This window comes from Sylvia atricapilla, chromosome 15, assembly GCF_009819655.1.
Source record: "Sylvia atricapilla isolate bSylAtr1 chromosome 15, bSylAtr1.pri, whole genome shotgun sequence".
Taxonomy (NCBI): Eukaryota; Metazoa; Chordata; class Aves; order Passeriformes; family Sylviidae; genus Sylvia; species Sylvia atricapilla.
Window position 1 is genome coordinate 3361313 of NC_089154.1, and position 27038 is coordinate 3388350.

A 27038-nucleotide genomic window follows, 5' to 3' on the forward strand; every position below is an offset into this window, starting at 1 on the left:
AAGAGGCAGCTGTTAACACACATGTCCAAAACCTCTGGGCCTCCCTGAAACTGTCAGCTGGGCCTTTTCAACAGTCCCACACACAGGAGGCTTCATGGGGAGCAGCAAACCGACAGCTGATGGCAACCCTTGCTGCAGATTCATCATAGCTACATGGCATGCGGCAGTCACCAAAGGCACCGACACAATTCTAAACCCCACCTTGTGCTGCTCTGCACTCTCCACTTCAGAGAAAAATCATCTGCAGACAGTTCTCTCTCCAGGGTTGGATACGTCCTGGAAATGCAAAGTGACAGCCAGCACATGGAACACTCCCCAGAGCCTGCCATTAGGACAGACAAACCCTTCACTTAAAGGTTTAAATTTATGACAGCTCCCCAGAACAAGGCTGATCTACTGCTATCAGCTACCTGCTTTAGCTGAAACAGATTAGGGACAAATTAAAAATTTCAAGCCACAGTTTGATATATTCCCTCCAAGATACAGGCAGACAGGTTTGTTTCCTTCTGGAAGCAAAAGATGCCGTCAAAAGATAATCTTGGGAGTTACCAAAGCTGGAGGTCATCCTCAGCTCTCAAATTCCCTGCTTCCCCCACGATGTGATTTAGCTACAAATCCTTATAAGACAGATTTGACATAAAATACTTTTTGGAACTTCTTCCTCAAAGGACATTCTCAAGCAATCGGAAAACAGAAAAAACATTGGATAAAAAGGCCTAAAACAGTACTAAGTTACGTGCTCATAGCACTAACACTGACATGGGGCAGCAGGAATGGTTTTTGTGTGGAGTTACAGTGATTCATGGACTTGCCTATTTGAAGCAAACGTGAGAACAGGAGAGGTTTTCCTACCATTTCCATGAATGTGAATGAAGACAGTTGATACACTATCAAATCCTCAATATTAAATTATTAGAGCTGTATCCATGTGAAGCATTAATTCCTTAAGTATAACAGAACATTAAGAGCTGAGCTGCAAGAACTGCTGCTCCGTAGTGTCAGGTGGAAATCCACCAGAATCCCAGCACAAAGCTCTCCAGGAGGATTTTCAGGGCACTGCTGCATTCTGTCAGTGCTCCATGGGCACAGCACTATGAATGGACTGACACTGCCCCACTGATGGGACGTGCTATGATCTGGAGAGTCTGTGTGGTACATCCTGCTGAAGACTCCCCGATGCTGTGAAGTGCCTCAGACTCTCAGGAAATGCCACAACTGGATGCCTGATGTGTTTCCAACCCTCTCCAGAAGTGACTGCCCCCAAACAGTGGTAGGATGCCCTGAAGCAAAGTAGAAGGTACACTCACAGTAGTTATTATTTTTGCTTTTCTACAAGTGGCTTCATAAAAAAAAGACCTGTTTAGATGAGGGTCTTGGGGAAAACCCAGACATGGTACAGACTGGGATCCCACGAAGGAGAGCTGCCTACAAGCTCTTATCTTAAGCCGGCAAGCCAGTTTAAGAGAAAGCACATTAACTAGTTTATGCTGTGCCAACTTCATGGTTAAGAACCATGTAAGAATTGAGCTTTTAGACTGTGAAGTGTGGAAGAAATACAAGGATGACAGATGGATGTGAGGTGCTGGCTCCTGTCTCACTCCTGCTGAATGAGACAGCCCCTGTGGCTGCCTAAGGGGACCTGTGACCCCAACACCCCATTCTCTGCTCCTCACTAGTCCCCCACTCCATCATTCCCTCTCACCTGGCAAACGTGCTGAGAAAGAGCCAAACACCTCATCACCCAAACTGAATTTAGGCTGAAATCTCTCAGCTGAAATCCTACATGAAGGCACAACACCAGCATCTACATTCACAACAAATAAAGGAGAAGACCTTTATATTAGCCCAGACCTACTTTTCAGATGGAGGCAACAGACGTTCCAGGGCCACACCAGCATGGGAATCTTTTGCTGTGTTTCCAATACTTGTGAACAGTTTTTATACACACAAACACACATCCTCTCCCCTCCCTGAGGGTCAGAAAAATCTTCTGCCCCGGTCAAGCATGGGTAGTAGCTATAACTCCCAAAAGAAGAGGTAAGTCCTAATTATATTTGTGTTTAAACAATGTGCTGCTCACTCAAGATGGCAGAGAGGCAATGACTGCCACCCACTCCCACTGGTGCCTGTGCGCAGGTGAGCTGTGCTGCCATGACCTGGGGGCACTCACAGGCTGCTGGGTGCTTTGCTGGATGCTACCAGCTGCACCTCAGAGCTGTTTCCTGGAAACAACTGCTTTTCCTAGAGGTCTTCTCACAGACCTGTTCCTGGAACATACAGGGGAAAGGTGAAGCAGTAGTACAAAGGCCATCTTGGAGTCCCTTGGCAGGGCTCTCACTGCACGCCCTCTGCAACACCAACCACCCCTCACAACAGCTCAGGAGAGGCTGTGGGGTGTTCAGGTGGAATCACAAGTGGAGGAAAGGTCCACAGGGACTGCCAAAGTCCCTGACGGCATTTGTCACACAGGGATGGCACAGACAATGATGCTGTGACAGTCTTGCTCTGCCTCGGAGCAGATCAACACCTGCAGAGAGGCCCAGAACATGCCCAAGGCACAGGAGCTGAGCCGTCCCCTCCTTGTGTCCAAGGAGAGTGAGCAGAGACTGTGGAGCAGCCGGGGAGGACGGCTGAGATGCAGGGTGCCCAGAAACTCCAGGCTTTTCCCCTGCAGGAGGATAAAATCCTCCAGCAATTTCCACTCCTTTTCATGTGCAGCTTTGAACAGAACCACACGCAAGTGACCAGTGAGTTGGGGCTTGCTGACACAGCTCTGCATGTTCTGCAAAAATCACAGGAGAGCAGCCAGGGACAGTAACAAGTGTGCATCAGAAGCTGCTTTGCAAAACACCCATTTCCTGTGTGCTGCAGAGAGGATTGGTATTCCCCCATTGCCCAGTCTCCAAGGCACGGCCTTTTCCCTTTGTGCTGATCACACAACCTCTAAATAGAACATCTTCTGAAACTACCAGAGACTCAATTAAATAAATAAATGCATAGGTAGGTAGGTAGGTAGGTAGGTAGATAGATAGATAGATAGATAGATAGATAGATAGATAGATAAAACTGAAGATATTTAATGCCAGCTGGAGGTGGTGGGCACCCCCAGGAATGGAAAAGAGCACCAGCATTGCCCCAAGCCCCCTCTAGATGCACCATGTGCCTGAGAGACCATTTCCTGCATCCATTGCTGTGCAAGAAAAAGGGTTACATGCCCTGGTTCCATCTGCAACCCATCCACATGCAGCTTCCCCACCACAGGACACTTTGAAAAGCTTCTCAAACCCCTGTGAGTCCACAAATTGTAATGCCCTGCAACCAGGTGAGAGGGACAGAGAAAACCAGGAGGGTTTTTTTACCTAGAGCAGAGCCACGTGGTGATTTAGCAGCAGAGATGGGAACGGGAATCCAGGAGGGGCTGTGCTTATGTCCACTCTGCTTTATCCCTTTTTTAACTCTGTCTTGGTCTCACATTGCACATTCCTGCCAGCCCACAGAGTCCTCTGTAGGCTGTTCAAGCCCAGCAGTGGGCAGCACAGACATCTCCTCTCCCCAGAGCTCCCACGGGGACACGGGGCACAGCCACTGATGGAACAGCTCTTCTTCTGCAAACTGCAGTCCCACGGGTGCTGGGGACGTGGTGGGGAGCAGAGAGGAGGGAGAGGGTTAGGGTTTATCAGAGCAGGGAAGGCAAGGCAGATCCTGCCCTGCCTCCTCTGTGCTGTGCAGGGCTGCCCAGCTCTGCCCCATGCCACAGGGATGCAGTCACAGGCTCCTGTTTGGGGCACAGGCACGAGCTGCCCCATGTCCACCCCATGGCCCTGGCTGCCACACCAGCCTGGATGCTCTGCTTTAATTAAATTCTTATCACTGACCCGTGCTCCTTGATGCTGCACGCGGCTCACCCCAGAAAGCACAGACTGTCACTCCTGTCTCATTAAATAGGAGGTATTTCAACGAAGGAGATTTGGAGGGAGATAAATTGCAAACTTATTAAAAAATAGATGTATTGCAGTTATTCTGTTAGTTATTGTTATTGCAGAAGCACGGAAACATTTAAGTTGGAAAAGGCTCTTACGGTCATTGAGTCCAACTGTAAATGCAATGCTGCCAAAGCCACCAGAAGCCCAGGGAAGATGGTGAGGTCCTTCAGCAGGGATGGCTGATGCCTGTCACAGCCTGGATGAGGCTATCAGCATTTCTGACACTAATGGGGGATGAAGTCAGGTGAAGAATTTGTGCGGATAACTCGAAAGCTGCCTTTTTTCAGTGCCCTCCTCCTTTGCCAAAGGAAGTGCAGACAGAGAGGCAGAGCTCACGCCAGCACAAGGAGGGTGCTGTGGGGAATGAAAGCTGGGAATACCACAGTGGCACTGCTGTGTCCTTGGGGAATGAGGGAGCAAAGGGAAGGGAAAGTGAAAAGCAACTTGGTGGTCAGCAGCTGATGATTGCAAAACAAATGGAATTGCAGAGAGACAGCCTGAAGTTCAGATGGCACCCAGAGCCCAGCCTCTTCAGGCCTTTGCTCAGAAATTCTGCAGTCAAAAGGAAAACTTCCATTAGATTTTTCCAGTATACTCGAGATGACTGGCTTCATTAAAAACAAAAAATGAAAGAGCCCTAATGTGCACTAGGGAATAGGGAGTTGTTCAGGGAAGCATTTGCAGTAAGAGAGAAACTGTGTAAGGAAGGGGAAAAAAAAAACCCACCATGAAGGAGAGCAATTTGAAGACAGTTGCAAGAATTAAAGTTAGATCCTAACACAAACTAGTGTCAGGACCTAACTTTATATAGTTACAATATCTGAAAGAAAATGACGTGTGGGAAGTTTAAACACAGGATTTGATGCTGTAACACCACAGATTGCTCAGCAGCTCCTTTTAGAGGCTGCTGATTAGTGCAGCCCAGGATGGGTGCTGAGATGACCCTCCCAGGAACCCCAGCAGTCCTCCAGCAGGAAGGCACCCTGCTCACACAGACAGTGCAGTGCCCCTGGAGCTGAGCTGAAATCAACCTCCAGCAACCACACGGGCAAACTGAACACCAAGTACGAAAATGAAATAACTTGCAATTAACAAGAATGAGGAGTTGAGAGAGGCCTACAGCCCCTAATCAATCTCTTGCTGCCTGGCCTGCTCCACCAATGAGCCCCATTGTTAGTTCTGATTGTGTGTGCAGGAGCGTGCGGCTGCGGCTGGAAGAATAGCTCTCCATCAAAACCCTGATTTCCTTCTCCCCTCGAGACTCATCAAGGGTGAAGAGGAGGAGAGGGGAGAAGATAGAGATACAAAAAGAAACAAACAGCCAGAACAGCCTTTCTCCAAGACACTCTGCTAGGTTCGTGGAATAACTGAAACCGCAGGTATGCCAAGAATGTGGACTCAAGAGTCACAGCTCCCATCAGTGCTGACAGCTTCAAGATGAAACAAGAGCACTCAGGAGAATAAAAGTAATCCCTGCATTAACCATCCTGCTTATTCTGAGCTGTACATCATTCACCAGCGTGCCCTGGCCAGACTGGTACTCAGACTGTGCTGGATTCCCAGCAGACTGGACTCTCTCTGTATGTTGAACCACACTTCAGCCAGCACTTTGTCAGCATCACTTTGCGTTTGAAAAACACCCTCCAAGCTCTTATTCAATCCAGCCTCATTTCCCCCCTGAAGAAAAGAGAATTGAACTATTGTATCTTGTGCTGCCCTATTGTGTTTTACACACCTGGTCAGTACAGGAGAGGACCATGAGGTACCCAAGCCAAGGGGCAAGCAAAGGAGGACTGGGCACTTCAAGGTGGTGTCTCTCCTTCCACCACACCCTTCTTCCTTTCAAAGGAAAGAAACATCCCATATCCTTTTCACACCCTTATGCTCTGCACCCACAGTGATCTGCACCAGGATCAAGTGTTCACTTTTCAGGTGGCCCTGAAGTTTGATATTACAGATCCCCTTACAGATCTGCAAACTAATTCTGTATTTAGTAATTTGGAATTAGTCCTTAGGGAGGTGTGCAAAGACAGCATGTGCAGAGCAGCTTTGCACAGCTTTTTAATTCATCAAGTTGTAAAAAAGCTGTAGATTGTACTTGATTTTATGACTGCATTACCACTCCAACAGGACACAAATAAAAGTTTTATTTTGCAGCAAGAAGTGCCAGCCCTGGAGCAGGCCACATTCTCAAACTATGTCAAAATGCCTGTGGTTTTGTTTGCTGTCTGGTATCCTGGGTATTCTCTCTCAAGGAATACTCTCAAGAACTTCACTCTCAAGCCTATCAACCTGGAGATGCTCTTCAATGAACTACTGCTGGTGTTTGGGCTTTCATTTGAAAAAATTGACAGAAAATAACAACACGAGTGAGAGCTGGAAGTAGAGAGAATTCTGTGCTCTGCAAGACTAAGCTCTGAGGTTATAGAAAATATCTGTCTAAAGGCAGCCTTTTGGCCAGGATTATTATGAGCTCAGACACACAACACCACTGTGATACTGGGAAGAGTCAGTCTGGTTTAACTTCCTTCCCAACCAATTTAGACCCAGAGAATTTAGGCATGAATTACCAAGAAATCTGAGCACTCCTTTCTAAGAAAGTAGAGGAATCTGAAACCAGAAAGATTGCAGACACTGACAATTTCACAGGATCAGATTGATGACCTCCTCAGCCTGGGATCTTTTCAACGTGAAGAGCTCCACATTCATGCTGCAATACTGGAAACAGTTTACCTGAAACATTGAGAATAATCAAGAACAGATTGCTCCCTCTTCTTCACTCAAGTCTTTATTCCCATTTCCAGAGGATGGACTTGAATGTTGCCAAGTACAGAAGCAGAGAAATCATTTGTATACCCAAGCCAAAAAATAAGATGCACGAAGGGGAATTCTCTTCCTAACCTCTATACTCTACAGTAAGGAGTTGCCTTTACACCTCCAAGCAGAGGGCTCTGGATGTCACATCTATAGAACATAAAAACATATCTATGTTTTTAATGTAAAACTAGATGTTATTATTTGTCCACAAAGATATCTTAACTCTTTAGAAAATACAGTGGCCTCCTGCTCTCAGTAGTTCCTTGAAGCCATAGGGTCTATCAAATAAAAGGATTTCTACTCTTTTTCTTTCAAATTGATTGACTTCAAATGCTTTGGCTGGGACTGTGTCCTTAGGCACACAAAAAGAAAAAAAGCCTCCAATTTAATTTCTTTCCACTGTTTGTTCATTTGTACAAGTGTCTCCAAATCATCTCCTCTTCAAATTTGACCAGCCTTTCTGTTTACTGAAGGACTTTCTTTGTCTGAAACAATTGTCATTGCCTTTCTAAAGACCTCATTTCCTTACTCCCATTCAGGATCCAGGCAGAGACAAGGATAAACAGCACAATGCACAACTGGCCAGGCAATGACAGCCTGATCTGCCACCTCCTCATTCCCAGCCTTTAAGCAGATCCAGAGGCTCCCCAGCAATGTTTCTGTTTTTAAACAGATATCTTTAATGGCTTGTTACAAAGGGAGGTGAGGCAGGTCCTGGTCCAAACACACCAGTGAAGCATCACAAAGTCTGTGCCATGGCTGGACACATCTAATGGAGCAGCAACAGGAGTGGAACATGAAACTGTCAAGTGCCCCAGGAGCTACAATGCACTACAGCCCACAAAAAATCATCAGAATCTGAACTCCTGGTGAGGAGTGTGTAACAGCCTTTGCACAGCGTTTAATTGAAGCAATAAAAAGGAGCAAACAAACGGGAGCGAGCAGTGAAGCCTGAGATGTGCCTTCCTGCCCACACACTCACAGAGGGGCTGAAAATCACTGGCACACCCTTCAAGCTGATGAGCTCATCTGTTGCACCGATAGGGATCACCAATAAATACTGGGATGGTTTCATTGGAATTCGGTGCTCCTTTAGAGATGCAGTCATTGACATTCCCAGCACAGCACTGTGATTAACCCTTTCACTGGGGCTGTAATCCCAATTAATGCAAACTGGCTGGACACAGACAGCAGGTAGATAATAAGCTCCACTGTAGTAACAGCACACCTTGGCCAGGAAAACCAAGCATATCTTTCATCTTCATTTGGCTTTGAAGGGGTTACATTACAAGAGCTCCTGTTGCATCCCTCACTTAAAATTAAATGCCACCAGCAGTGCTACTGAAATATGCTTTTAAAGTTTACAGCTGAACTACAGAAGCTTGTAAAGTGCCAAGGGACTTCTCTGGTTTAATTATATAGACCCTGTTCCATAAACTGCTCGAATAGAATAAATACAAATAGCATCCATGCTTTGTGACCTCTCTGGGTTAATGAAATGCACACAAACACCCACAGTCTGCTATGGCTCAGAAATTCCACAGCGTAAACACACAACCCTGCTGGAAGCTGCAGTCAGGATTCAAGCCTTCATACATACATGAGAACCAGCTGCCTGGACTCAGCAAGGAAATAATTTGTTGTTTATATTCTACTACTATTCAAAGCTGCAGCCAGTGGGAATTGCCTGCGATTTACTGAACAGGGAGAAAGAGTCTGAGTTTTTCTTGTTCATGTTGTAATTAGCAAATCTGCTCCTCCTGTCCGGAGAGTGGTAAGGTAAGAGAGGCTGAGGAATTCCAAAAATCAAAAAATGACCCATCCTTGGGTACACCCATCTCTACCTGGTGACACTCACCTCCATCCTTGGGTCACACTTGGGAATAAACACTCGAGTGAAGAAGAGAAAGGAAGAAGAATGTGTAGAGAGAGAAATCTGTACTTCAGTATCCCCTCTCCTGCATATAAATTATTTATATTGCCATTTCACCAAGGAGAGTTTCCTTCTACCAGAGACAAGCTCCTGAGCTGTCAGCCAGTTCTCATTCATGTGGCCAGCATACAATTTTCTCACATTTTCTTAACTTTCTCCAAGCATGCCATCTCTCCTGTGGTGCAGAAAAAACTGCAACTTGTACTGTCCAGCTATGGCATCCAACAGACATCTCCAGGAGTCTGCTGAAGTTTCATTCATTGAATATTTAACACTACAGGTGTGAGCACAGATCTCTGGAGGTGTTAGAGCAGCACTGCACCATCTCAACAGAGAATTGTTTTTAATGGCAGCACCTTAAAACCAACAGAATTATTCTCTTCCTTGGGTACTGAACTTACTTTTGTGCTGCCATGTGCCTCAGGTCATCCAGAACTCTCCTAAGGCCAATGAATAGGACTGTTTTGGGCATGTTTTCCTAGTTTTACTAAAGATTCTAGGTGCTCTCTTATATACACCCTCACCTGCTTATTTTTTTTTTTCCTGAGGCACTGAAGTTGCAGAAAAGGAAAACTCTTGTCCTGTTCTGTAGAGAAATGATCTTGCAGCCATCCACAGGTGGCACACAGCTGTAGGTGTGCAGAAACAAAACCTTCCCACTTCCTGCTTGTAGAGTTCCCTCCTGGACTGAACACCTCCAAAACCCTTCCTGAAAGAGATCTCCCCTAGGGAGGATCAGTGGGAGGCAGGGATGATTTTAAGTGCTGTTGTGTTTGCCGAAAAAGAAAGTCCTCCCACTGTAAACTTGGGTTGTTAGCACTCGAACCAATCTAAACTCAGGATTTAACATCTTGGTGACTTCTAATGTCACATTTCAGCTCTCTGATGCTTTGCCAGCCCCTCGATCAAGGCACAGCCTCACAGCCCACCCAGCCAGACCAGTGACTGCACCCGACAGACAGAAGACAGACTGTTATTGCTACTCGTCTGCGCCGTTCGCATAAATGGCACTTCACACACCCCAGGATGAGCTGCTGCTCAAAAGGGATTCCAATTTACATAAAGACGAGATGATGACACGCAGACAAGCTAGAGGATGGTAAAAAAACATAGGGACATATATCTCAGTGAAGTAATGATGAGCCTTGATGGTTACATAAGGTTTTATTACTGCGGCATATAACTGATAATATAAAAAGGTGAAGTGCCAGGCCAGATGCCTGAGGTATTATGCATATATAGTCTCCTCTCTTTACTCCAGACTTTGATATATAAGTGGGAGACCAGATGTCAACCCTCCTACTTTTTAACAGAGGAAAGGATCTTTACTTCCCTCACGAGGAACACTCCGCCACGTAGCAGAGTGCTTTTTCCAGTCTAATCACTGAGAAAGAGCAAACTCACCCTGGCCCGCTGGAAACCACGAGCCCAGAGGAGCAGGTGCAGGCAGGGGTGCCCAGACCTACCTTGAAGAGCAGGCAGTCCCCCTGGTGCTCGGCGTAGATGGAGCTGAGCCTGTACTGGTTCTCCGTGGTGATGTCGATCTGGTAGCCCGTGAGTGTGTAGCAAACCTTGCGGAACTCCTGGATCTTGGTCTGGAAAACTTCCTTCAGGCGCTGGTTCTTCAGTTCTGCACTTTCCACTTGCTTCTTCAGCTCTGGGTCGAGAGAAGAAAACGAGCATTTTCTTATATGTCACCGGCACTGAGCCCTCCTTGTGCTGTACTTACAGTGCTAGCCAAACGGAGTGAATTGAAAAGGTTCATTAAAAAGTGAATTAAGCAGGCAGAGTAAAGAAACAAGCAAGCTGCATGCCTCTCCTCCTGGCTGCAGCAGACCAAAAGATGGTAAACTGGGGAGTAAGGAAAACAGACGTGTCTTGGTGGGATGGATTTTTTCTTTTGCTCAGCCAGTCTTTTAACAACAAGCTACAAAAATTCCCAGCTATAGCATCCGTTTCCCCACGTGCACACGTCTTGTTTTCTACACGGAACCCAGGAGGAGGGTGTTCCTCTACACAAAGCAACAAAGTGGATAAAACGGCCCGAAATACACCTCTGTATGGTCGCATCAGGAGAGAGCTGCCTGCGAGGGAAATCTCCAATGGAGGAGATTTGAGGGAAGTGCTTTGATCTCAAATTGACACACTGCTGAGGAATCCCTCAAGGTTTGGGAAGGGGCTTTTAGTGTGATAAAGAGCCTGGAGAACACCTCTGCCTCTTTGCATTTGCTACCTTAAGTGGACTAGCCCCTATCAGAGAGGTCCTGGGAGACTGCCTGCCACTCACCCTGTGTTTTACTGCTACAAAGGGAGCTGCCAGTACTGTGAATCCTTCAAGAGGATACACAACAATTACCATGAATCTTTCACCCAAGGTGCCTTCTGAGTAATTAAACCTCGATTTATCATCCCATTAATTACAGAGATTGGCTTTACTTTAATATACACTAGAGACGTTTCCCAAGTCAGCCTGTTTTATCAACACTGCAGTCCAGGGTTAGGAAAAATCCTGACTCTTTCTAACAGCAAACAAATAGACCTCCTCAGTCGAAAACCTCTTTGTCATTCTGAGATTTGTGCTGTGATCAGAGACATAATTGCAGCATTTGTAGCCCATATGTCTTCAGTTCAGCTAGTTCAGGTCCAGCAGCAGGACAGCAGGAACTTCAGAGCAAGGTGACTGCTGGAATATGAGGAATGTTTTTGGCTGGGTGTATAGAGCCCATAGTAAAACATTATCGCTTCCCAAGTGAGCTGGAAATTTTTTTGCTTGAGTACTTGCTGGAAAGTGTTTCCATTGGCCTCCCAGGCACAGTGCAGGGAGGATGGAAACTGCAAGGCTTCTGCCAGTGACATTCACCTCTGCCTGGCTGCAGGCACACCAGGAGAATGCCAGTCACCTCCCATCTCCTGTACGGCTTTGGTTAGGCACTGTGGGTGCAACAAAAGGATAATTCAATGTGTTAAGTTAAAGTGCCTTAAATGTCACCGAGGATGCCCCTGCTCAGAAGTACTTTGGCCTTAATCCAACTCAGTTTAATCCCCAGGTAAGGACAGGAACTCTTTAATGGTTAAAGAGAACTACATGTCCCTTTACTTCCGAGTGAGAGCATCCACCCAGGGAGAGGCCAGCTGCCTTTCAGCAAACCCAGCTCCACCTTCCTGAGCAGTTCCTGGTGGTGATGTCCAAGCAATGATTGCCTTTACTCTGGGCATCCCCCAGCTGCATCTTGCTTTATGAAGGGGAGCAAACCAGTGTGGGGAACATCACCAGTTGGTTCATTAAAACCCTGCTATACAGGGAACCCCCCAATCGTAGGGGGATGTAAAGTAAGTAGACAGTATCCAGACTACCCTTAATGGGCCAAAGGGTTGTGTCTTACACACAGTCCCTTCTCATGAGCTCAAAACGGTTCTTTTCTGACCACCCACCTTCCCACTCACAGCAACTCATCAATGTGTGATTAACTCAACCCTTCTCCGGATTATTACAACCTTTTCCCCATCATCTCATCTGGGACTGGTCTTTGATTAATCAAGTAATCAGCCTCTGAAATTGGGAGGTTAATGGGTGGCTCTGACCTGGATATTCTCAGTTTTCATTCAGCTATGCAACTGTTAAGGACAAAATCCTGTATATACGAAAGTAAAAATTCAGTGACCACACTGCAGTGGTAAATAACATTTCGTCACTGTCAGAGACAGCCCTGCCTTTAATATATTGCCCATGTCCAACAGCAATATTTTTTTCCTTAATAAATGCAGCCTAGCCTTGGAAAAGTAAATCTGCCTTTTGCTACTGCATCTCAGAGGTTGCTTTTCCCAACTTTTATAACCTTGGAGGTGGATGGCACCCTAATTCATTAACTGCTTGAACAGCTTTCACTATTCATGAAGAGTTAGTGCCTTTCCCACTGTTTTGTCTCTCAGGCTTGGTCCTGCCAGTGGCCACCACGAGCATCCTCACCCCATCCAACAGCGTTTGGTAAAACAACCCTCTGATTCTGCAACAGCAACTAAGTGATGGCAACTGCTTCCCTCCACTACCCTCAGGGTGAGGAAGGGAAAACTTTGACTACAATCAGTCCTTTATGCCAGAAATCTGGGGCTTTCCGGTGTAACTGAAGTCCCAGGGAGCCTTCACCCCTGGCTGTGTGCCCCTGCTGCTCCTCCTGGCCCTCTTTCCAGAGCCTGCAGCAGTGCTGGTGTCCTGGCTGGAATTCACCTGCATGAAGAGCTCCTCTGCTCGTCAGAGATGCCTTGTGTCAGCCACTGGCACCAGGTGCTGAGCTCGGGAACTGCTAATGTCCATGTGCCAGCGGCAGCCGGGGCTGGGATAAACCCTTGTCACCCCTCTGTGGCTCCATCAGCAATTGCCCAACAGGGCTTCTGGAGCTCAGGGAGAGAGCAGGACAAAAACCCAGGCAGGCACAGGGACACAACAGGAATGCCTGAGTCTGAGCTGCCCCCATGGAAGGTCCACTGAACCCTGACTGTAAAACAGAGATTGCTCCTCCTGCACGCCCAGTTGAGCCGCAGTGCTCAGCAGCTCAGCTACAGCCCTGCTGGGGCTGCATCCCACAGCTTATCCCCTGGGAACAATCCAGCCCTGGTTTAACTCAGGACAGCCCTCAGCACTGTCACTGCTCCCCTGCTTTCCCGCTTTCCACCCAGGGATCTGCTGACACAACCAAGAAAGCTCACTGTGAGCAGGGGCCATGGCAGAGTGGCTTCAGGGGAAGGTAAACCGAGACTTGAGAGAAGTGAGATGGGATCCCACTGCTGAAACAAAGCCATTTGAGATGTCCTAGGATATCTTTCATACCTTTCCACCATACTTCTGCAGGAAAGAAGCATCCTGCAGGTTCTGTGTGATACCAGCCAGCCCCAGGCCAGTGTCTCAGACACCTTGGGGTGTCTAAAATGGCAAAGAATGTCTGTTTTTAGGGTGCCCACGGAGCCTCTCTGCACCACGGGTCTGTCCAAGTACAGAGCTGGCACCACAGATTCCCTGCACCCAGCCAGCAGGACAGCAGCATATGCACAGACCTGGGGACAGTAATTAATCTTTCTAATATGTCCCCCATTAAGTGAAGGTGTTAAGCTAAAAGGCAGCTCATTGTTTGCTCTGCATCTGAATTCAGAGCTGTGAAAACTCTAATTCTTAAGCCTCACCTAATACCGCTAATTCCCGCCAAATTTCCAGCACAGTCAGGAAAAACTGATTTAAAACTCATCACTTGCACAGGGTGCAACTCAGCTGTTTCAGAGCAGTGTTTAAGGCACAGCCACAGAGGCCATGGAACAGAGGGAGACCCTTTTGGGATGGGGCAGGTGCAGCAGCAGAGCACTGACGTGTCCACTCCTTTTATCTACCACAGAAAACTGAACATCTTGATCCATTCAGACCTTTCCCAATGTTTGGAGAATTCGGTTTAATTGAAGCTTTAAATGACAGTATTTGAAAACTAGACTTTCTGTATTTAGAGAACCTGTTTGAGTTCCTATATTTGACCTTGTTCCACCTGCACAAAACAGGTGAGAGAAGTTGCAGAGGCCGTGGATGGGGAAAGTCACCCCACAAATACCCTTCACCCTAAAGAAGGGGAGTCAAAGCATCTCCAAGTTTATGAAACAAATCAGAACTGAGAAAATAAGCATGAGGTTACACAGGCCATGCCTTGGCTGGGGGTAATGACTGGCCTGAAGGAAAAAAAAAAGGAGAACAGAGAGAACAGGAAAATATAAAAAATACTGTCTCATCTCCTTTGTATTCAGCTGAGAGTATGTATAGAAAGTTGCCTGTCCTGAAGAGTTTGATGTGGAAAAAATATCCTCACTAAAAAAAAAAATCAAGAATCTGTTAGAAAATTAATATTGCCAAATGATTAATTCCTCCTAATGATACTGCTTCTTGAAACACCTTGTATTTTCACACACTTACATTGACTTTAATGAATAATTCAAACTATTTTGGATAAATAAATAAAATATGAGTTGGGCTTTTTTGGTCTCATATTGGAAATGTCACTGCTTTTTATTCCATTGCTTTGACACTCCTTACATCTGAAACTGTTCAGAGCAGCTTGGAAATACCACAGCTTTGGCTCTTGCTCCAAGTTCAGCCAGGTCAATCAATAACAATATCAGTCCCTACACCAAAGAAAACCAAATTCACGCTTAGCCTTTTCCCCAGGGAAAGAGGAGGAAACAATGTGACTCTGAGCATGCCAAAAGTGGCATGAAATTAAATGTATCACTAGTCTTTTCCAGGAAAATATGAATTTGTTCTGCCCATCCTCAAAGATGCCACAAGCCATGTAGCTGCATTAATTCAGCTGCAATCCCAGCCAATATAGCTCTCTCTCAGAAAGGCCTGCAGTCCTTTCTAACTCTCCATCAAAGGTTACTTGCCCTCAGTGACATGTTTGGGGGTCACTCACTCCTCCACACAGAGGATGAAGAATTTACACATCAATTCCTGTCCCTGCTGACCCTGCCAGGGTGCCTTAAGACAGATGCCACCCAACTGTGCTATGGAGCACGCTGCATTTCCACCAACCCTGCCTTAAACGTGGTTTCCAGCTTACAGAAGCGATGCCAGAACCACCCTGTCCACACAAGGTCCATCATGGGAAGAGGAAACACTGTTTTCTCAGTTCCAAGCAGCAAGACTCCATCACCTTTATTCTCCCCAGCTACAGGAGCTGCTGCCATGCAGTGGCACTCTTTAATCACCCCCAAACTGATACTGCATCACTCCATCCACTGCAGGTCTGTCCTTCCCACCTGACCCCCTGCACCTGGGGCCCTTCCAGTCACTCCCCTGCTCTAACCCCGAGCTGAAATTTTCTTTGCCACCCTCAGTTTATGAGGAGCGGTGTCTGAAAAAAAAAAGAGTTCTGTGATATTCTGTGAAGGGCACAACATAAAAATAAATTGTATCGTGTTAAATAAAGGCTAATAGGAGAAGAGCTGCACATTTTCTGATGTAGGCAAGTTTACGACCATTGCTTTTGAGAAATAAAATTCGCTTTGCTAGACTTTATAGGCGTGTTTGATGCCCTGGGGGAGTGGGACCACACAGCCCCACACCCTTCTACTCGACCTTACAGTCTGGCAGCCTCACACTGCTCCCTGCAAAACTCGAAATTTGTGACATTACAGCCGTGAATTATAACTTTTCTTGAAGGTAAAACCAGTTTTATATTCAACAGACTGCGCTGGCTGTTCAATTTGAAACCTAAGTGGTATTTATTTGATCAGTCAACATTGGTTTATTTTTAAACCGTGTGTGTACCATATGGTTGAATGCACCTCCCAGCCCTCTCCTCCAGCCACCAGCTTGCCCTTCCAGCAGCGCTGGGGAGAGTTTTCAAAGGCAGCACAGCACAGGTAAAGATCTCCACCACCATGACCAGCTGCAGCTCTTGCACTGCCCAAGAACTTTCCACTAAGAAAAAAATATTTCCCAGATGTTTCTCTTCACTAAGGACGGTTGGCTGGAGGCCCCATTTCAGACAACCCATGTACCTTTACAAAGGCACCCTTTCTTGGAAAGAAGTCCGTAATTAATTATCCTCTGGTAACTTGCAGAAAGTAGCAGAGGACACTGGAAGGGTAAGGTGAGAGCAGCAGGACACTGAGGACCAAAGAGAGGAGCTGTGGAAAAGCATGAACTCTCTCTTGCAGTACCTACACACACACACACAGAGAAGATGGGTCAAGATCAAGTAAAGGGTGATTTTCTTTTCTTCCTTCTGCCAGGACTGAGATTACAACATCAAATTGCAAAACTCCCAAGCACACCTGAAGTTGGCCAATGAGCCATCACTGAGCAAAAGGTTCTCTCAGAGCATCTCAGTCTGGGCACTGCTTGGAGCTTTCTCTGTCCTCCTCCTGGTGGGCAGGGCTGCTCTGGAGCGGGGACAGGCAGAAAACAAGGGGGCTTTTGGAAGCTCAGCTCAGTTCCTCAGCCACCCCTCAGCTGTTTTCAGTGTGGTGTGAAGAGACCCTGGGTACCACTACAACCTGTGGCTGTAATGATGTGAGCCTGCTGGCAGCCATACAGAACTCAGTGAGGATGGCAACACACACCCCAGACACAGCAGAAATTAACCTCAGGAGAGCTATTTATTGCCTAATAATGCACTTCATCAATTAGCATGATATGGCACAAACAGTTTGGAAATTAGGGGGGTCACACTGGTCATAAATTGTGACCCAAGCAGGAAGACATCTCCCTCCACCTCCCAAATGATGATTAAAATCTGCCAGCCACATTCCCTTTCCATATGGCAATTACAGCCCAACAGCACTTCTCAGAACAAAGTGATGTCAGCCAGAGCTGCAGCTTTGGATTAACTCTGGGTGCAAAAAATAGCCTCACCTTAAAAGCACAAATACACTGTGTCACTTCAGTTTACAGGAAAGTACTTCTGCTTCTAGACCTAGCCAGCACATCTCAGGCATAAGTCTTCCAGCCTATATGTTTTCCAGGTAATCTATTTTGGGGTCCAAAAAAAAGTCAGGGGGACTTTTCATGGGCTGCAGCTCAGGGAAGTCAGGTAACAAAAATCAGGGACATAACTTGTATCACTTGTCAGCTGGAGAATCACTTCTCCACTAAGTTGCTTCCAAGAAAAAGAACACTTTGAAACCACTCAAGTGTCTAATGGAAAGATTAATCCTAAGAACGATATAATTAACATATATAATATGCATTGTTAATTAGACAGGGTGGTCTGCAAAAGCATCTAATAGATTAATTTATCCCCTGCCTATCACGTCCCCTGCACTCTGCCCATTATTTTGTTTCCATTGGCACATCACTACTGTCAGTTCTACCCCAAAACACTGGATGCATTTAAACCTCTGAAAGAGCACCCAACATCTGCTATTAAACCAAATGAGAAAAACAGCTCCAGAAATAGCTGTTTGTTCTCTCTCACAGCGAAGACTTTTTGCAGGAGTTTTAGTAATTCACAGCACAGGGTGGACAATATTCAATCATGCATTAGAGAGTGCTTCACAGTTTATTAGCTGATGATGCTCACCGAAGCTGTGAACGGGAGAGATTTCCACCGCTGGCAAGAGATGATTTCAAGCCTTCCCAGGAGCAAAGCCATTCTGCTCTTAATCATGGAACTTTTTATAGTCGAATTCAGATGCTGAGACTCGTGGAAATGCTATTTTGACTCAGTGATAGTGTCCAAAATCATGTTACTTAAGAGTTTCTTGTCTCCCTCTGTTCCCTGCACTGCAAAGTCTGTGCTCACAACACGAAAAGTCTGTAGCTTTGCAGGCAGACAGTCAAAATACAGAACTAACAAATGCCTCATTGGTTCCTCCCATGTCTAAAATCACTGCCAAATAACTCTGTGGTGTAAGAGAGGTGCTGAGATGGGGCAGGGCATCACACAGGTACCCTTTAGTTCTAGTTTGGGATGCACAGACCAAACTCTAAACCCTGCAGACTGTTTGGGAGTGTGGCAGTCAGCAACCCTTTCTGCCCATCCAGTGACTTCCTCAGAGTCCTTCTCAGCCCGTTCCCATGCCCAGAGGTCCCTTTTCTGTGCCCCTGTGCCCTGCCCCGAGGCGGGGAGGCTCGGAAAGGTCAGCCAAGGGCCCCGCGGGCGCTGAGCACAGCCTGCAGGGCACAGCCAGGAAAAGGCACAGCCTCCAGCCAGCCGGGAGGAGAACACAATGGCACTGAACAGAGAGGCACGGCTCTGCAGCGTGCCACCTGACCGGCGTTTTTAATGGCAAAAGATTGTGGAGTTTGTTTTAGGGCTTTTGTTCCAAAGGAAATTAAGCTCTAAAAAGCCTCCACTTGCTACTTCTATTCAATCCTTTTTTTTCCTCCCCTGTTTATCCCCTTAATAGTGTTTTGAAGTGTTGGCTCTGAAATGTATTGCTCTTGGCCTGAAAGCTCTCTGGATGCCAACTAGTCAAAGCTTTCCCAAAGCCTTCTCCCTGCTCTTTGTGCTCCTGCAGCAGGACCCAAAGGCACTCTGCTCAAGAATCACATCAGATGTTTCCTCCGAGCACTCTTCTGAGTGCCCCAGACCTCCTCTCACGGGATAGCAGGTTCTGCCCTGGTTTTATTGGCATATTTTTCATGTTTAACTTCATTGTCTGGTGTCCACTTTATGAAAACAATCCTTTAAAGATGCTCGTGCTGGAGTGGAAGGGAGCAGTGGTTCAGCATGGAGCAGCAGCAGAGCAAGAGGGGGAAAAGGACTTTCCAACCACAGAACTGCAGGATTGTGACACAGATGTAAAGACAAGCAAAGTGATTTCCCTGGAGCATGAAAGATGTTTGGAAACAGAGCCATCTCCTGGATAACCAGGCTTTCAATCACGTCATTCCAGCCTCTGGAGCTTTTATTTCCATTGCAGGAGTCTGAGATGTTAGTATGAACAAGGGAGGGTTATTTCCCTTAACCTTGTGCTGGGACTCCTGGCCAAGAGGCAAAGGCTTGATGTCTCCTAGCACAGGTGTCACCAAGGCTGGAGGACACCAAAATCATCTCTGGGCAAGGAGACAGGAAAGGTAACATCTGTCTCAGCCCAAATGCCAAGTCTGCTCTCCTGATCCTGAATTATTCATCACGTGCTAAACTTCCAAGCCAGTTCAGTTTTCAATTTTTAAATATTTAATAATTGGGTATTAAATATTCATGCAATTTTATTAGAAATTTTGGAAGATGGGCACTAAGGCTCTAATTGTAAAGTTCATCATTGGCACTGGCTGCCTACTCAGAGAGACCTTCTGGCCACCTAGAAAGAGAGAAGGAAGAACAGAAAAGCTAAAACAAGTATTTATGGACCTCTCTGACTCTAGATCACAAGAGAACAGAGACATTTATGCCATTTGTTTTCAAAAATTACCTCTTTATGAAAAAGCTGAGAAACCTGCACTGGGAACATCCTAGTCAGCTGCAGCCCAAAGAGCTTTTTAAGAGTTTAATTTTAGTGCCACAGAGAAAGATGTCTACCTCAGACAGCTGCAGTGGATCTGGCTGGTAAAAGGAGCCTCTGATTACAAGAAAAATATGCAGTAAGTCTTGGTTGGGATTCGAGGCAGATGCAGGGACAGTTAGCTCAATATACCCCTAGAAAGAAACAGATTCCTCCCTTTTTCTGATGCCTACTCAGAGGAGACATCAGGAGGCACAGTCTCCCCTGAGCTGGGCTAATAACTTGGATTCATTAATTTTCCATGGCTGTTTCCCTCCATGCAGCTCCTGCAGACCATGTTTTCCCCCTTTTTAGTAGATGACATGTCTTTAACCCTGATTGCTGCTGAGAGTGAGCCCATGTTCCTGTCCCTCTGTATTATGAGCACACATTCCCCACTGGGATGGAAATTGTATGGTTTACACAAAGGATGACACAAAAGGCCTGGAATTATATGCAAATGAATGGATCCATTCCTCCCTTCTTACCATCAGAAGTCTGACTTTCCAACTACTGCATGGGGTAATTTCTGCACCAGCTTTCAAACAAAGGGCATCTCTGTGTTATTAACATCTCACTGCGGCGAGCAGTTTGTCACCTTTCACAAGAATTATTTGAAAAGACACCAGCAATTATTCCCAGGGAGATTATTGGGTGGCTGTGTCCCAGCAAAGCAGCTGGAGGCTCAAGAGATACAATAAGCACCAGGAAAACTACTTTCCCAAGTCAAGAGAAGATGGACGAGGTTCAAAAATGAGCTAATTGGAAACAAACACAAAACTAGAGGTAAAGTCATGCTTGTTCCCTTCAGTTTTGTTCATCTCTATGCCAACATTAGGAGCACATCTTCAAAAGAAAACTCAAAGTTCCTGATTATGACGTGAGATAACAGGACATTAACTCTGGAGCCTTGTCCTGGGAAGAAGCTTGGTATTTATACTAAAACACACAGAAGAAGAAGGACTCCAGCACCAGGTCCAGCTGCAGAAATCCAGCTGATGTCTATGTCTTGTATATTTAGATTTTCCAAGAATTTTAAACGCCAAGGACTGGACAAATGGAAGACAGCCAAGTGTTCTCTTCCTGGGATTGTTGCAAAACTCCTGGTTATATCTTAGAATACAACCCAAGAATCAGCATTTGCTTGGCTAATCTTCATGAATGAAGTAGGGCAAAGAGCAGAAGTCCTGTAGAATTCCAAGGAAGCAATTACTCATGGCTCTTGACAGAAATGAGTAAGGAGGGTCCCTGCCTGTGCAAGAAAGACCAAGAGATTCAGTCACACAAATTCTTTTAGGGAAATCAGTATTGGAGAAGGTGATGTCCTACTGGGTGTCCTTTGAGGACAGGCCATTTCCAGTCACACAGAATCACACAATGGTTGGGATTGTAAAGGACCTAAAACATCATCTTGTTCCACACAGGGAGGCCACTCACTGGAGCAGGTTGCTCAGAGGCCTTTCCAACCTGGCCTAAGGGATTTAGGGGGAATTAAATTCCATTAAGGATGCTCCAGCATCTGCTAATTCCACATTCTGACCAGAAAACACACCCAGGAAACCAGGGATGTAACCCTAGGATTGTAACCTTGGGACATCAAATTTATACCAAAAAACAAAACAAAACAAAACGAAAAACAAAAAAACAAAACAAAACAACAACAACAACAAAACCAAAAACCAAACAAACCCAAAAAACCCCCCAAAAAACAAAAAACAAAACAAAACAAAACAAAAACCCAAAAACCACAACAACAACAACCAACCAACCCCCCAAAAAACCCAAAAAATCCCCCACCAACAACAAAAAAAGCAAGTCTGACCTCTGAGATAAAAGTGGAAATCTCTTCCCCAGTGAAATACTTTTGCTACTGCTGAACCACCTCATTACCTTCAGCTCTGTGAGAAATTCCTCTTGTTACTTGGATGGAAATTCTTCTAAACACTGACACCCATGATTAGAGATCTCTTTGGAGGCAGAAAAGCACAAGAAAACTGAGCAAGTCTCCTGTTTGATGGTGGGAAAGGAGAACACACTATTGCTGCACTTTTGGGTGCATACTGTCGACAACTCTAAGCTCAGACTTCTCATAGAACCTATAAACATATTGAAAAAATTATGAGCTCTGCTTGTTTCAAGCACTAGCAACATCCATAGAGCACATAATGGTCCAAAATGGAGCACTTTAGTGTGTTCATTTCTTCACTGATGTTTTTAAAAGCCTCTCTGCATCATCTAGGAGATAGTGTCCAGAGTCAGACTTCGTGTTGCTGCAACACATCCACACAGGACATTCCACAGGCCCACGGGCAGTATGTGGAGTAATACAGCTGAGGACAAAACAGATCCATGAGGAGATAAGGACAGCCAGTGACTTTGCAATGTTATCTTAAAGGGTAATTCATAATAAGTAATTTTTAAAAAAAAGGTAGAGGAAAAATTTTCAGAGAGAATGCGCGGAAAAGATTTCAAGACTGAGCCAACCACTCTGATATCTAAAAAAATAATTCAAATAATTAAATAGTGGGGTTTGGAAGAACGAGAAAACAGAGATGGACAAATGTAGCCAGCTCACAGCCATCCAGAGGGCTGTATGGACCTACCTGCTCAAGACAACATCTTCTGTGGTTTCAACAAGGCCAGTGTAAATAAAGGATCAAGTCCAATCATCCAGGAGGATAAAATTAATACCACTTTTAATCTTATCAGCTAAGGGAGTGTGATGGAGGAATAAACTGGTGGTGAGATTCCACACCTTCACATTTGAGTTACCTTAAGCAAGGTGAGCAGGACCACGTGGGAAGAACTCAAATCACAAAAGAATACTTGTGGACAGATCTAATAAGACAGAAGCCTTGTCTTTTTTCCTATCTTTTTTCCCCAAGAAAGACATATTTTGTTGTCCTATAAGCCCTTTAGTGGCAGCAGAAAAACCCCACACCCAAATCAAAGATTCTGCAGAAGGCTCAGGATGTTTCTTCAGAGGAAGGCTACTGAAAGAGTCAAGCAAAGAGACTTGATGGCTTGAGAGTTTAAACCAGAGCTTTTGGCATAATTTTGACTGCAAATAATAATAAAACACTCTGACAGCAGGGGTTTGGGTGGAGAAAAAGGGTGAGGGATGTACAAACATATTCTTAATTAAAATCTCATCTGGCAATTATTTTTTTAACATGCTTAAAAATTCCACCGAGGTCACCATTCTGGAGAGATGACAAACTCCTGGGATAAAGGCTGGAAAATCCTGGTAGTCGTGTCACATTTAGCAAGTCAAAGATATGTTTGTATAAGGCTGTAGAGGGCTAAATCCATTTTACATGCCGTATGTATTATTAATTTCTGACAGTGGGCTTAGAAAAACCTAATTCTCTGGAATAGGAGCTCCCTTTGAGCAGAGGGAAGCCTTTTCAAAACTCATCTTTTATTGACTGAATCATTTTTGAGTCAATCTGTCTGCTTTCGGCAAGACAAGAGTTTTAAATCTTCTCTCTTTTTTTCCTCCTTTTTGAGTCGTGGCAAGTCTATTAAAACCTGCTAATGTATGCAGCAAGGCCTCTGATTTGAAATGTAATGAATTCTTCAGATAGTGGCAGATTAGGGGGAGAAGATGATAGAAACAGCCAGAGCTGCCAAAAAAAGAACTCTCCAGAAAAAGAGGAGGAGAAGGGTGAGTGGGAACGAGAAAGATTAACCCTTTTTATCCAGAAGAAGAAAATATTTAAGCTCCATTAATAGAATCAGTTAAAAAAGCAGAACTGGAAGAGGCAGAGCATCTTCAGGCTTTGCCTGCGGCTGAATGAGACAGAGAATAAATGAATCTTTCCTCCTAGAGTGTCTTGTAAGATTAGGTAATTCCCTTAGTGAAAAATGAATAACTTGGAGAAAATTAGCTCCATCCATATAAATAAGCCTTCATATTCCAAACTCGTCACCCAGAGCTTCCCAGGCGAACGCCCTGAAACATCTCTGCTGTTGTGTAACAGATGGTTTCCTCCTCCCCCCTTCCTTGGGTTGGTTCCAACCGCAGTATCTTTCAGGTGATCTTGTTTTAGCACAAAAATGAGCATTTTGGGTGTAAATCATCAATCCTGTTAGTGAAAGGAGGCTTGGCAGTTTTATTGTCTTTGGCATCTTTGAAGTGCTGGACAAACCTTATGGAGTCACACAAATGAGAGATTAGCACTGTCTCCATTTTACAGATAGAGGAGCTAAGGGAAAGAAAGTCAAGGATACTACTTAATTCAACAGCACAGATCTGGTGACAGCCCTGAGAACATAGAATCTGCTGAATCACGGCACAGACCTGGAATATCTTCCTGTTTAACAGCAAAATTCACAGCTCAGCCTTGAATTGGATGGCTTTAAAAAATAAAATTAGCTCCATAATAAAGTTCTAATGAAACAAGACCTTAGAGAGAAGAGTCTGATGGAGCACAGGTGACCCAGTGGATTATAATGAAAATTAGGCTCAGCAGAACTGATGCAGGTGAGTAAATGTGGGAGACTGAGAAACGAGTTCTGTCAGCCCAATGTCCCTCTGCTAATGACAGGCATTGAAATGTTTTAACAACTGAGAAATCCCAAATAACAGAGGCAAAATCCTTCAATTTAACTTGAAGAAGAGATATGTAAGTCCATGCATGTCTTGAAGGAGAGACTGTCTTTCCCTACAGATGCAAGGCATTCAATCCTCTATGACACAACTCGAACCATCAAAAGACAAGAAGTTTTAAGAGCAAAGTTAGCTCAAAAGCTGCTGGAGGCAGAGACTGTGGAAACTAAGGGTGAGCTGGAAAAAACAACAGCACAAAACCTTTGCAGTGGGATACAGGACCCAGGTGTAAGTGTTATCTTGGAGGCCAGCAATCCATGGGCTTTTCAAATTGCTTCCAGGTACTGTCTGCATTTGCTGGCAGAAACACATTTTCTTCCACCCTGGACACTAACAATGGCTGTTTGCTTGTGCCCACACCTCCTAAACTCCATCAGTCCCTTGATGTGATTATCACCAACTGGGAAACTGCCTTTTCCTACCCGTCTGTTTGCTTCCAAGCCTGACGTGAGTGCTGCAGAGCTCACAGACGGGAATTTTTACATTTCCACATATTAGTGCTTTTGGGGAGAAGAGGTTGTGCTTGCTTTCATGTACGTAGACACAATCCTGACCTTTAGCTGGGTCCCAGCCCTGTGATTCAATAGCTGGCACTCGCTGCCTGAATCAGTAATGAGCTAAAGGTTATGGCAGGGAGCACGCTGTGCTCTGGATATAACATTTTTCAGAGGAGATAAGAGACTCAGACCTGCAATGTTACTGAAGAGGTAAAACATTTTTCCTGGCAGAGCATTTTTTATTTGGGGCCGAGGGCTCGACCCAGGACTGTGGCATCAGTCCTGTGCAAATGCCATTGGGTAACCACGTTGTGCCTCCTCCACTTTCAAGTTAAAAAGACACTTCTCGCTCTCTGCCATCAGGAGGGTCTCTGGGTGGCACTAAGCAGCGGCTGTACCTCACACTGGCCATGGATGCGTGTTAGTGGTGGATGAAGCAGTCCCTGAGCAGATTTCCTCTTGCTGTGAAGTTTGCCTTGGGAATCCTGAGAGGCCAACACACTCATTGCAGCAAGCTCCACCACACCAACTCTAGTAGCAGCCTCAAAGAACAGCTTCAGAATGTCACTATTTTTCTTTACCAAGTTCATCTTGAACTCCCCCTGCACAGCCTCTACTCCCTTCTTCCTGCCTTACTTGTTGGTAAGATCCTCTTGGCTTTCAGACGCTGCTTGAACTCTTCCATCTCTCTGTCTCCTGAGAACTCTGCACCAAACACTGGCTTAGTGCACGACTATCCTGTTTGGAATAAGATCAGTCAGAAAATCGAGATCTCCCGTGCTTAGTCACCAAAGAGATTATTTTGGTTTACAAAAGAAGCACAGCACTGAGGTAACCTTGACTCTTGGTTTCCAGTGATCCACCCCACACGCGGGAGCAAGGGCACAGAGAATCCTGATCTCCTGGACTGCAGCCTCCCACAAGAAGGATTCCCTTCAGGTTTAGGTTTAGGTTTAGGGAATGTTTTACTTGCTGCTGCTGCTGCTGTGGACTCTTTCCACTGAGGTCAATGACACCAAGTGCATGGAGACCATGCTGCTGGCATGAGCAGCTCTGCCAAAACAGGTCAGAGAGTCTCAGGAAAAGTGTATGTTGAGGAAAGGGAAAAATGGTACACACAAAAGATCCGTGTGCGTGGGATTTGCAAGCAACGAGAAACAGATTTATCCAACTTGGCTAAATCAGTGAATTAGGTCTGTGCTCGAAGAAAAAGTTATCCTGAAAGGCTGTGCTATTTAGTAGCTCACTTTACATCTGAGAAAAGTCTGTAAAAATCCTCCTGCATTATCTCTAGCCTTACAGATTTCTTCTTTTCATCTGAGGCTCAGAGTGGGGATTACCCATTAAGGTGCAGTGGCCAAATCACATTCAATCTATTCTCTGTAAAAAGAAGAAAAAGCTTTGGTCTCTCCTGTCCTCTTCCATCTCATTCACTTCCCGTGTCCACATCCAAAGCATTTACCTCCAACTTTCCATAGGTGAACTCAATAGGTGAATAGGTTCTGAATACCAAGAGGACACAAAGGGTACTAAATAACAATTCTCACTTCTCAATCCTACAGGCTGCATCCTACTCCTCCAGCACCACAGGACAAGGGTTCATTTAAAATCTTCACGTCTTCCTCAACCCAGTAACCAGAACAGCTGGCAATTTCCAGCCAGCACCGACCAATTCTGACCTGCAGAGTTTCCACAGTATCCTCCCCCGGCTGTGACCAGGGATGTAACAGTGGCAGCAGCACGGGCAGGTTGGTATCACACCCTCTGGGCTCAACCACACCAAAACATCTGCAGGGCTCCACATCTGGCCAGCCCCACACCTGACCTGGCTGCACCAGCACGAGCAGATGTGTTCAGCAAGGAGTGATGTGACCAGGAGATCCAGCCCTGAGCTGCACCAGCTCTGCCCCTTCCCTGCTCCTGCAGCCCCAGTGGGACCATCACCAAGTGCAGTCAAACAAAGGAGTTAATAAGGAGCTGGGGAGGGGTAATAAAAGCAAAAGACAACTAGAAAAAATACCTTTGCAAGCAGGTGAGGCATGTAACTACAGGCAACTAAAAATGCTTTTACCACGTTGAGTTTTTATAGAAATGTGTTTGCTTTTCCTCAACCACAGAAGTCAGAGACTGTAAACATCTGCTTGTTCATGCTGTCTCTCTCCCACAATGTTTTGATTTAGATATTTTCCTGTAATGTCTGCAACTTAAACACATCAGAATTGTGCCAAGGCTTC

At 45.6% G+C, this 27038-nt stretch overlaps 1 protein-coding gene across 1 annotated transcript in view; it reads right to left on the bottom strand.

Moving 5' to 3' along the window:
- The window catches only part of MAD1L1 (mitotic arrest deficient 1 like 1), a 355712-nt gene that overhangs the window by 79612 nt on the left and 249062 nt on the right, over nucleotides 1-27038 (bottom strand). Inside the window, exon 17 of the mRNA XM_066329740.1 lies at nucleotides 10200-10390. Coding sequence (XP_066185837.1) covers nucleotides 10200-10390 — 191 coding nt within the window. The remainder of the gene's footprint in view (nucleotides 1-10199; nucleotides 10391-27038) is intronic.